The 12,313-nt window shown below is 48.2% G+C and overlaps 2 protein-coding genes across 2 annotated transcripts in view; both read left to right on the top strand.

The window, feature by feature from the left end:
- The window catches only part of LOC135826049 (DENN domain-containing protein 4C-like), a 49,741-nt gene that overhangs the window by 27,472 nt on the left and 9,956 nt on the right, over window positions 1–12,313 (top strand). Inside the window, exons 23-28 of the mRNA XM_065338691.1 lie at window positions 188–287; window positions 686–730; window positions 1,641–1,703; window positions 2,296–2,361; window positions 2,951–3,121; window positions 3,877–4,264. Of these exons, the coding sequence (XP_065194763.1) occupies window positions 188–287; window positions 686–730; window positions 1,641–1,703; window positions 2,296–2,361; window positions 2,951–3,121; window positions 3,877–4,264 (833 nt within the window). The remainder of the gene's footprint in view (window positions 1–187; window positions 288–685; window positions 731–1,640; window positions 1,704–2,295; window positions 2,362–2,950; window positions 3,122–3,876; window positions 4,265–12,313) is intronic.
- On the top strand, window positions 6,301–10,778 carry LOC135825904 (uncharacterized). The gene is made up of 2 exons (XM_065338537.1): window positions 6,301–6,529; window positions 6,612–10,778. Exons 1-2 carry the CDS (start codon window positions 6,423–6,425, stop codon window positions 8,989–8,991), a joined length of 2,487 nt encoding a protein of 828 aa, XP_065194609.1. The 5' UTR covers window positions 6,301–6,422; the 3' UTR covers window positions 8,992–10,778.

Raw genomic sequence — 12,313 nt, 5'->3', positions numbered from 1 at the left:
ACTTTTGTAGTGAGTGGTTTTGTCCGGATTTCCATGCTGCGTGGGCCAGTCATATGGTCACATTGTAAATGAATCCTGCTTTGTGTGTATTGGCTTGTGTGTGTGTGTGTGTGTGTGTGTGTGTGTGTGTGTGTGTGTGTGTGTGTGTGTGTGTGTGTGTGTGTGTCTCTCTCTCTCTCTCTCCTAGATATCTTCTAGCGCATACGTATGCTGTTTGGTATGCGTACTTACCAGCGTACGTGCATTCTCACACGTTCAAACGAGAGGCCGTGCAGACGGCGTTCAAGGTGAGAAAATAGCCTGAATTGCTTACATAGTGTGTGGGAAGGGGGGGGGGGGGGTAGCAGGTAGTGCCAATTAGAGGAATATCTTCACAAGGCTGTTTGTTTGACCCTTTTTTCACCTGACCATTTCTAAATCGACAGTATTCAATCGATGGAGCTGCATGCACTAAAATGTTCGTGAACCTGTCAAATTTTGATGGAGTTTCACGGTCCAGGCATGAGCTTTGATGAGGTACTATACATGTGGTCAACTACCTGTCGCTCTCTGTGATTGGTTCTGTCTTGTGTGTCTGTGTATCTGTGTGTGTCTGTGTGTGTCTGTGTGCCTGTCTGTGTGTGTGTGTGTGTCTGTGTATGTGTGTGTATCTGTGTGTCTGTGCATATGTGATAACCATGTGCAGTTACTGGAAGCAATGCACAACAGTGGTATCCATGCGCCGGACGAGGTACAGTGCATTCTTCTGTTCTTGTTTTGGCAGGCCGGTTGCTCACATACCGGTACTGCAGCATGTATTTTGAACTGTTCACTCTTCTTTGCCATCACACACATCGCAAGAGAAGCCTGTTTAGCTTGAAGGCGACGTTCACCTCAAAATGAAGACTTCACAACTTGTAGCGAAAATGCACTCACTCCAATGATAAAAGTACTAGATTGATGAGAGAAGCTGTTCCGGAGCTACTTGAAAAGTTCACTAAATGCAGCAGATAGATGATTGAGAGCTGTTCAGCAACTTGTGAAAGAAGCTAGCTGTGCTTAGTGAAATCCGACCTAACGTACGAAACTGACGTACCGTAAAGTCTTGTATAAAAGCCGCGGCTTCTATGACTTTCTTGGTGAAATTGTGCAGGCTTCTATACAAGACAGGTATTTCCATGTATGTCAACACTAAAACCAGGCTTGTGTGTGATTTGATGGGCCCAAAATTGCGGCTTCTATTCGAGGGCGGCTTTTATACAAGACTTTACCTGCTCCCATTACATACTGTATTTGTACATGTGTGTCTTCAGCCGCATGCCTGCCACTTCTTGGGTGCCAAGGGCCGAGCAAATCCGGCTCGCCAAGTATTCACTTTGGGTTGGATTTCGCCTTGCCCAACCGTTTTGACAGCCCCTAGGTATTAACTCATTTTCACATCCCAGTCAGCTTAGAATCAACGGTTGCTGGCTAGTTGCCGGACACACTTGAAAGAAGCTTGGTTCACTTACTCTCTCTCTCTCTCTCTCTCTCTCTCTCTCTCTCTCTCTCTCTCTCTCTCTCTCTCTCTCTCTCTCTCTCTCTCTTCCTCCCTCTCTCCCTCTCTCTCTCTCTCTCTCTCTCTCTCTCTCTCCCTCTCTCTTTCTGGCTTTGTTTGACAGGTTTCATATCGAATTCTGATGGAAGTGTGTGGTGCACATGGCTATCCAGCTCTTGCCGTTCGAGTAAGTGAACATTTCACCAGCCAATTACTTTCAGCTGCAAACGTTACGCACCCTAGACCTTCCTTGTTTTCTCTGGCTCTCTAGCACCCAGCAGCCTCAAGGCAATGACCAAAGGCGATGATATTTGTAGAATGGGAAAAGTCTCTTGAAAATCTCAGAAAAGCTTAATGGAGAGTTGCACAGTTTTGATTCAAATGTAAACGCTTGACTGACTTGAGCTGCAAAAGTCGTTTCTCACCTGGGTTTTTTGGGACTCACGTTAGGGGCCATCCGGCATTTTCGATAATTTTCACGGAACGAAAAAGTTTAGTTATGACCCTCCCCCACCCACCCACCCATAAAGGAAACTTTTTTTCTCTTTGTGAAAAAGATCGATGATTACGGACGGCCCCTTAGCCAAGTGTTTCGATTTGAATCAACTTCTCTTGAATGACAACAAACACGATAATACGTGGACTGGCATCATCTATAGTTGCTAATTCGGATACTTCCAAGTGTGTGGGTGTGTGTGTGTGTGTGTGTGTTTTTGTACCAAAATTTGAAATGGAAACCTCTTGCACTAGTAATTATCTGTGCTTTGTCTTATTTTTAGGTTCTGATGGAAATGAGACGGATGAACTTATCGCCAAATGCTGTTACGTACGCCCGCTACAACAAGGTAAGACATCAACATGCTCGGTAGCTGCATGACGTGTGTGTCTGTGTGTGTGTACGGGTATGTGTACGGGTATGTGTTTGTGTGTCTGTGTAGGTGTGTGGGTGTGTGCAAGGGAAAATTAGTGGTGGTCAGTTCATCAGCCTTGCAAGCCATTGAATGGTGTAATCCCAGCACAAGTTGCCATATCTAACATAGTTGTTCGCTATCATCGCTTCCGCGATGGGCATGTCTGAGTCTGAGTGCGAGTGAGTCGTAGCACCCTGGAAGAAGACACAGACCATAGTGCCTGTAATGATGTGAGTTTGGATCCTGCATATGGAAGCTGTATGTTGTCCGTGCTCTATGCATGGTCTATAGAACACTGAGTTAGCGATCACAGCCATGACCTGCTGATCCCAAGCTGCCCCTGCCTCAAGGGCGACGGAAACGGGCAATGCAGGAGGCAAACCCGCATCATGGCACGCTCCACTCGCCCACGTTTTCTCCCTAGATCGTGCCTTTCTATCGTATACTTGTTCTTTCTCTTTTCTCTTTCTAACTCTCTTTCTCTCTCTCTCTCTCCCTTCCTTTCTCCCTTTCCATGATCTAGGTTGCTCTGGAAAGCAAGTGGCCGTCGACTAGCGGCTATTGGAGAACAATACGGAATGCGATCAATGCCATTGCCCAGCTCAATATCAGGCTGAGGGAGCGCCGTGCCATTTTGGCATCCTCTTCGGCCCTGGCTCTTGCGGACAAGGGACGCATTGCCACTATTCGCAAGGTAAGACTATTCTGTGTGTGTGTGTGTCTATGTCTGTGTGCGTGTGTCTGTGTGTGTCTGTGTGTGTGTATGCGTGTGTCTGTGTGTGTGTATGCGTGTGTCTGTGTGTGTGTGTGTGTGTGTGTGTGTGTGTGTGTGTGTGTGTGTGTGTGTGTGTGTGTGTGTGCACGCGTGCATGTGTATGTGTGTCCCAGAAAGTGTAGGGTGTGCATAGGTTACTGTCTTGGCCGTCCTATTCCGATGTGCTCAGTGGGATGTAGACCGAGCGTGCATTGGGAGTCGATTCACATGGCTTCACCAGTTGTGTGGATTGGGCAATTATCTGGCGCACGTCTTGATCTGTTTCATTCAGATATTGTGCTATCGTTGCTATAAGGGGTCGTCGCAAAAGTTTTCTGTCGTCCCTGAAACGAACATCGTTCATTTCATACTCGGACCCCCTCCCCTCCCTCTGAAACGAACACAGCTTGCTATGCTGGACAACAAACATCGCATGCATGTACATGTCATATGTACAGTGTCGGTCGACTTGCGACTTTGGCTCGCACACCCCCCCCCCCCCCCCCCCCAACGAATCATGTTCGTTTCAGGGACGACAAAAAACTTTTGTGACGACCCCTAAGAGAAAATCTGTGGGTGTACTTGTACGTCCAATGCAGTTGCGGTCTTGTGTGCTTCTTTTACAACGGGCATACATGGTACATGGTGTGTGGGTGTGTCTGTCTGTCTGTTTGTCTGTCTGTCTATTTGTCCAGTCTATGAGGGTGCGCGGCACAACCAAGCCCCGAAACCCGGAAACGGCCAGCGTGCAGAGCTTCACCAGCGCCGAGGACGGTGGTGTCGGCGAGGGCGGTGGTGATGCTGACTCACTCTGCAGCATGTCTTCCTACCAGCAGCAGGCAATGGGCTCCGTCGACCAGTTCCCGCGCAACTCAGAGTCGTCCACTGATGACCGCTCAATCGTATCACGCGACGAAATGCCCACGATAGTGTATTCGTCCGCCTCCGCCGGTATCACAGCCCACCATTGGTCCACGGACAATCTCGCCACGGCAACCACCACCGTTGCAAAGGCGTCGCCGAAGAGAGGGCACCGACGAGTGGCCAGTGCTACTATACGCACCAACGGGGATCTCGCCACCTGTGAGTATCTGTTATAGAAGTTAGCCGTAGTGCATTGCTGCTTAATGAAATCCGATCAAGCGAGTCGAAAGCCATGCCGGGCAGTTATGTGCAGCTCTAGACCTACAATCACCAGGTTGTGTGCTGGCACAGGGGTATCTTTCGGTAGTAGCAAGAGTACGTAACCCCCCACCCAAGAGTGTGCAACTCGACTACGGGTGCTGTCCCGACAGAATTTCAAGTTGACGTCATGTTTTTATGATGCAATGCACGCTCTGTATGCGGATTATCAGACGAATCCGGAACCTGTGGTGGGCCAAAGCCCATCTGATCCTGTACAAACTATTGCAAAGAAAGACGTGTGATGCGTTGACACCCTGAACAAATGTCGTAAACCGCTGGTGCAGGGAGCATTGCATCATAAAAACGATGTCAACTTGAAATTCTGTAGGGACAGCAGGGTATGTGGAAGTTGCACACTCTGGGGGGGGGGGTTATGTACTCTTGGTAGTAGCAGGACAGTTCTGCTTTTGTGTTTGGGCGCCATGCGAATGAGTTCATCATTATTATTGTATTGAGTGTCGAACCAACTGGATGACATCATCGTGTTATTGTAGCCCGTTGAATGATGTCACCGTGTATTGTTTGTATTGAATAGCAAACCAGCGCTTGTGATGCTGATCCACAACACCCCTAGGTTACCAATAATATTTTCAAAACGAAAAGTTTTCGTTTGGGGGTGGGTGGGTTTGATAGAGTTTCGTTTTGAAAATAATTATTGAATGCAGATGGTGAATGCCCAGTTACGTCCGGGTGTCGAAAATTGACATCAATATTTTATTGGAATTCGTTTTACCTGCAGAAAAGGTGGATGGGTGGTGGGACTGAAAAATACTAAAACTTTTCATTTTGTAAAAACAATCGGTAACCCCGGACGGCCCCTAATGATGGTATAATTGCATAACATTTACGGTCAACCTCGTTAATAACAATGTCGCATATAACAACTCGTGAATCACGACACAATCTTCGAACCTAGTGACCACTTGACTGCATACGTTCAACGTCACGAATAACAACAACTCGCGAATTCCGACGCTTTTCTGATGCACGATCAAGGGTTGTTACTCGCAAAGTTGACTGTAGACATTTTACATGGGAGAGATTTATCCAGGTACAGCATAACACGTTATTTTCGGTGTAGCTTAAATTTCAGTAATTTCGGTAGAGAAACCAGGCGCCTAAATTTAGATTACACCTAAAAGGCACTGGACTATGCACTGTATGTGAAGGGAACGCTGGTTACCCATTTCTACATTACACCTGTTTGGACTCTTTCCCCTCCGGTGAAGACTGTATAATAGGGTGTTCATACTACGTTCCGAAACGGGTCACGTTTTGAAATACGCCGTACTGGCAGACGTCGTTTTCATGCCTGTGCATTCACACAAGCACGTACAGTCTGTTCGAACGGCTGTACGTACAGCTTTTGTGGACACAGCCAGGGAGTCGCATTCACGGGAGGTGCGGTCCTGGCCAAGGCGTGATACCACTGGATATTTGGAAAGAGAAAAGACTCTAAATGCAAAAGCGGAGTGGAGCTACGGCAATGATATACCAAAAGTGGCGCAGCGGGTACAATCGTACACGTGTGCATACATGAAATACCAGTAGCAGCCGGCCCAAAAAGACCAATAGGAGACGAATATGAACAAACCGTGCCACATTTGGATACTAAAACTACAAAAGAAGACAAACGCACACGTGGTGACAAGAGCTTTCATGGAACAAAATGAGCAACAGAACGAATGCAAGGAGACAGACAATCACAACGTGAACAAATGAGTTTCTCTTTTGTAGGGCTGAAACGAATGCTCAATGAAGCGAACGAATATTCTTTTTCCAAATACATGCGAAACGAAGAATATTCCGAATATTCTTAACCATGCAATTTCCATGGATACCTAGTTTTATCCATGGTAACCATAGACCATTAACTGGCATACACCCCAATAGACAAGTTCGCCAAAGATTGTCTGGGTTCGTGTCACGGGGCAAGGTGGAAATCGCGGATCACGGATCGCGGAACTTGATCGTGATTTTCACTGACAAGCAGTCATACTACTTGTAGTTGTCGAAAGTTTGTTTCATTTCCTGAGATGTCTTGTTCACGGGACAGATGGCTGACGACCTTCCCATCGCATCCTGGACCCTGGCTGAGCTGAAAGCCTTCCTGAGGAAGCGTGGTGCCTTTTTATCCGGCAAGAAAGCCGAACTTTTGGAACGGTAAGTAAAAACATATTTTGTCAAATAGGTTTTGAGAAAGTACGTCTGATTTTTTCCTCTGTTCTCTTCTTCCCCTGGCCAGTGCCGTGTTCTACAAGAACAACCCTGATGCCCCGCGAACTCGGTCATCAGTCACCAACGCTGACTCTCGTGCTGTGGCAGCGGAGGAGACAGCCAAAGCACCTTGCTTCCCCACGTCAGGCTGGTCGCACGATCCGTCCAGTTTTCCTGCAGTGACGACGTCGACTTTCATTGAGCACATGCTGAAATCTGGGAAATCGGTGCAGTGTGGAGGAGATGATGCAGGAGTGGTGATGGTTCGGCGGCCGTTGGAGAGAGGCAATGAGTTCTTCTTCGGAGGATACGTGCATGATGTCTCTGTGGCCACTAGTGACATGAACTCGTTTGTTGTTGGCAAGTGCTGGGCGTCACAGCACAAAACGACAAAGTACTGTCAGAAGCTCGTCCTTGCTACAGCCCCGGAGTCCACCAGTGCTACAGTAACGTATGCCACGTGTGAGGGATGTGTGGCTGGCGTCGATGGAGGCCTCTGCTCTCATGTGTTTGCCCTCTTGATGGTGCTGGAAAAGTACCGCTGCACTGAGGAGGCAAGGTCCGTCACGTCATTGCCATGCAGCTGGGGTCCCAGACAACGAGACATTGAACCCAAGCCCATCATGGACACTGTTGTCGAGAGGGCGTCCATGGAGAGGAAGGGCCCACCTGTCAAATGTTCCCTCTACGAGAGCAGGGAGCGAGAGCTGCGGACACCGTCAGTAGAGAATGTCAGCCGCTTCCGTGACTTGTTGCCTGATGGTTGTGGCATGAAGCAGCTGTTGCCACGGCAGTTTTCTACTGTGACAAGCTTGTATGGACCGACACCTCGTGGCAGTCCATTGGGTTACCAAAGGAATCCTGATCGCGCCCCAGTCGCTCCTCAATCACTGCCGGCGTCGACTAGGAAGAAACGGTTTCCGCCACTACCACTGCCTGCTCGAAAAGAACCCACTTCGATGGGACTTGTTTGGCCATGCAGCTTGCAGGATGCACAGGCGTTGGAACGCCGAACCATCGGCCAGTCGTCGAACAAGGAGTGGATGGATCGCCATATGTACACCCTTACTGCATCCAACTTCCGACGCATTGTGCACTGTAAGACTGGCCAGGAAAAGCTCCTGACGTCTCTATTCAACCAGCGCTCTTTGTCACACATTCCTGCCATCCGTCATGGGAAACAGCATGAGCGTGATGCTGTTGCCAAGTATCAGTCTGTCAAGAGTGCCAGTGGCCAGCCAGTTTCGGTACGAGATTGTGGTCTTGCAGTGGACCCAATGTACCAGTACATCGGTGCTTCCCCTGACGCAATGGTGTTCGACCGGTCTGCGCAACCTCCGTATGGGCTGTTGGAAGTCAAATGCCCGTACGCAGCCTTTGAAAAGTCTCTGACTGTGGCTGAAGCTACTGCCCAGGACAGCAACTTCTGTTTGGTAGAAGAGGATGGTCAACTGAAACTCAGCAGACAGCATCCATACTATACGCAAGTACAAGGTCAGCTGGGTGTATGTCAACTGCCCTGGTGTGATTTTTTTGTTTGGTTGGGACAGAGCTTTCACTTGGAGCGTATCTATGCTGACTTTGATCTTTATAGCAGCTCCATTTTGCCGGCACTCACTGCGTTTTATGCTGTGCATGCTTTGCCGTACTTGCGCAAGCTGGAACGACCAGTACCGCCTGATGTTCCAAGTAGTGCTCCTGTTCCTCCTGCTGCTCCTGCTGCTGCTCCTGCTGCTGCTCTTGCTGCTGCTCCTGCTGCTGCTCCTGCTGCTGCAAGATCCGCTGTGTCCCCCTGGTCGCAATATGAAATGTTGCTTCCCCCCGACTTATCACAGGCGACTATTGATGGTAGGAACGGCAGCAATGCTTGCACGATTATCTCTGCTGTGTTTATTCGCAACAGTCTTGAGGCTGCTAGTGCTGATGGTGCTGTCGATACCAGTGCTGCTGCCATGTGTGAAGCTATGCGTTCAGGCAACAGTATTTATGATTCTCTGCACACCAACGAACTCCTTTCATGTGATGAAGTGTTAGCACTCCAGCCAAGTGTAGGAGTAGATATGTGTGCTGAGTCATTTGTCCGACCTGCTGCTCTGGACACAATGGTGTCGTTGATGTCAACTCGCTCGCAGAATGTGGCTTCTTTTGCATATGGTGCTGTGTTTGTTGTCACTCCATACTCAATCTCTCTGTGTTCTTGCCAGGGGCGTTTCATCCTCTTTGACTCTCATTGCCATGGGGGTAGTGGTGCACTTCTTGCAGATGTGCCTACTTCTGAGGCGGCTGATTATCTCGAGTACTTTTTTTCACACTACTACCCTCGGCTGAACTTCAATGCTGCTGCTGCTGGTAACCCTGCAGCCCACGTAACATTTTTAGACTTGCGACAGTCTGCTTGTGCAACCTAGCTTGCTCCACTGGCTCGCTTGTTCTCTCCCACGTACTTCTTGGTCATTCCACTCCTGTACATAACTCTTTGTGCTGATTATCCTAACAACATGCTGCAACCTCATCCTGGCAGTATCTTCGCTTGTATATATCTTGACTTTGAGGGAAAGACATATTATATATTTATTTATTTTTAAACTCTCCTTGTCTTTTGACGCTTGTGGGTAGTGATGAACCCGAGACCATTGGTCGGGGGAGCTACTCTTGCCGCGCCCCACTCTTGTCCAATATGTCACTGCTTGCTCAACATTGGCCCGCTGTGCAGCATCTGCAGGTTCTGTGGTACACTGTTAAATATACTGTGTCAAATAATATTGTGAAGAAGGGCTGAGACTTCCTGCAGCTTCATCTCTGAAATATATTCCCATAGCGCTGTATATCCGAACCAGTATTTAGGTACTTCAAACGAAGTAATCTGTGCTGTCATCAAACACCCGAGCACAAACACAGACCCGCCCCATTGCGGAAGCAATGATAGCGAACAGCTACGTTTAACATAGCAACTTGTGAAATCTGTGTTGTCATCAAACATACGCACCCACGAGCACACACACACAGACCCGACCCATCGCGGAAGCCATGAAAGCGAACAGATACGTTAAACATAGTAACTTGTGCTGCCATTCAACAGAGTTAATTTACAACGTTTCGGCACTTGGCCATCATCAGGCTGCAGGGGGATGCGAACTGAGGGTGCATGTCAAATATTATGGTGTTACACAGGGTGTAGCTACAAAGATGATGCGAGTTGCCATTGTGCTCTGCGAAGTGAGTGAAGTGAGTAAAGAAATATGGTTGCAACATACGTGGACAATGCTGTAACCTACTTAGGAGGATCGTGTTAGTTCAGATGGCAGCAAAAGTGGGCAATGCAAAACTAGATCAGCAGTGCAACGTCTAGCTCCTTACTCCACAATCAGTGGGCCAGATAGGTTGCTCAACAAACAGCAGATTGTCCAGACCTGGCTGATGGAAGCAAACTGCACCAACGGTATATCTTTGTCGAAGATGTGAAATCTTGACTTGACTCTGCCGATGGCGCGCTCGACATGAATACGAACACTGGCAATTTTTTGTGTCTTGACAACATCTTCCTTGGGCATGAACGCTCTTGAGCCCTTGAACGGAGGAATGTTTAAGATGAGCCCAGGCTTAACAAGCAAGTCCTGGATTGCGAAGCCACGATCTGCCATCACGCGCTTGCCTGGTGGCACAGAGTCGAGCAGTGGAATGATACCGCTCTCGACCACAAGCTGCTTGTCGCTGATACAGCCAGTGAAGAGTTGGCTAATAAACGTGAAAGTACCATTTGGTGCGATTCCAACAAGACCCTTAACCGTTGTATGGGACTTGTACGACGAATAGAGCTGTGACTGTAATGAGAGTGAGCTAGGAATCTCGCAGCGTAGCTCTGTAGCATCTAGGATGATGAAGGTGTCCGGAAATGATTGTTTAAACGATTGCGGCATTGACTTTGCAACATCATCCCACTCCGGCCAGATAGGCATCATCGCAAGACGAAGGTAGAGGAAACTGATCCACATCTTCAGTATCGATGAAACAGCACTCTCACTAACACCAAAGCTATAAGCCAACTCTTCTTGAAGTCGGCCGAGGCGAAGACGCATGAGCGTGAGTAGTAGCTGATCTTCTTGTGACAGGATAGAGACACGGCCACTGCCACGAGCTATTTTCCGGCCTTCTTGCTCTCTTGCTGCTGATTTTTCACTCAAGATTGCACCTGGGCGTACTTGCAGGTAGGACCACAGACTTTTCCATGCCCCATTATTTAGTCCAGTGAGAAACTCCATCTCCTCCTCGTTGTCACATATATTGGCATAACGGAAGAGCTGTGAGCGAAGGTGAGTGACTTCAGCTTTCAAACTTTCAACTTCAGCTTCCAACTCCCTCACCTTAGATTTCTTCGTTCGTAGCTCTCCTTGGAGCTTGAACTCCACAGCCGAAACGCCTGGCTTTGGCAGCTGCTTTTGGGCTTCCAGCTCAGCTGCACGAGCTGCACCAACAGCTAACCGTTCTGCGCGTGACAGCCTGGGGGTCGGAGGCGGAGGTCGGAAAGAAAACAAGGACGGCACAGCCCCTTTCTTCACTCGACGACATGGTTTCTTCGCCCCTGGCTGGTGTACAGACACAGTCGGGTAGAAACTTTCAGGTGTAAAATGTTCGCTGCAAACGACAGTATTGGCAGAAACTACGAAGTGTTCCCGCTTCACAGCCTGTATCCACTTTGCGCGAGTGTCAGGATCGGCAGGGAGGACATGAAACGATATGTCAGGCCTCTTGGAACGGCGGTTAGAACAGTCGAACACACAGCAGTGATCCTCAGCAGGCATTCCAATAAACACAACTGAACTCGAGAGAACAAACATTTGATTTCGTACAGGAAAAATTTGAAATGTCGATCCCACGCTGCAGGTCAGAGCGCCCCCTGCCCCGTCTCGAACCCAGACAATCTTTGGCGAACTTGTCTATTGCAAGAGAGATATTTGAAAAATCATTTGTCTTGCTGATTATAACACATCGAAAGAGGCAAGCCTACTTATATTTTGCACCAAATAAGCTTGATCGATGTCAAAAAGGCGAATTTCTGTACATTTACGAATATTCCTATTCTACTTTAACGAAGAATATTCTTTTTCCGCCTTGCATATTTCGAATATTCGAATAATTCGAATATTCCTTTCAGCCCTACTCTTTTGCTTCTCTGTTTTCTCTTTGATATGGATATTGCCAGCATCAAGGGGCATGCCTTGATGGCACTTCTGCTCTTTCGTGGTTTGGGACAGTTGCCACCAGATCAGAGCATCGAACAGGAGCAAGTTCCAAAAGCTGACACCGTGCCGCCGATCCCCTTTCATTTCCACCAAAAATCATCACGCCGTCGTCAGATCGGACCAATGTCCTGCGACATGATGTTCATTCCGTTCTTGTTTCTAGCTCCCGGCCCTTTTTCTTCAAATTGTCTATTTTATTATGAACCTCCTGCACTGTGAAGATTCTCTCCTTCTGACGATCGTTGAGGAGCTGGGTTGCCTTGGTCTCCTTTGCAGCTCTTGTGGTCATAGTTTTATCCATGCTCGACATCAAATCTGCCCAAATTTCAATGAACAGGTGTTCGGAGTTTGTATCAAAGCGGGCAGGCATGATTGCACTATGAAGAGACCGTTTTACAAAACTGAGAGAGAAAGAGAAAAATGCAGGACACGTTGCTGACAGCAAGGGAAAGCAAGAAGTGAAAGCAAGAAGTGAAGTCAAGCAGGGACG

Source organism: Sycon ciliatum, chromosome 10 (assembly GCF_964019385.1).
Source record: "Sycon ciliatum chromosome 10, ocSycCili1.1, whole genome shotgun sequence".
NCBI classification, from domain to species: Eukaryota; Metazoa; Porifera; class Calcarea; order Leucosolenida; family Sycettidae; genus Sycon; species Sycon ciliatum.
This window is presented reverse-complemented; position numbering and strand designations above follow the sequence as displayed.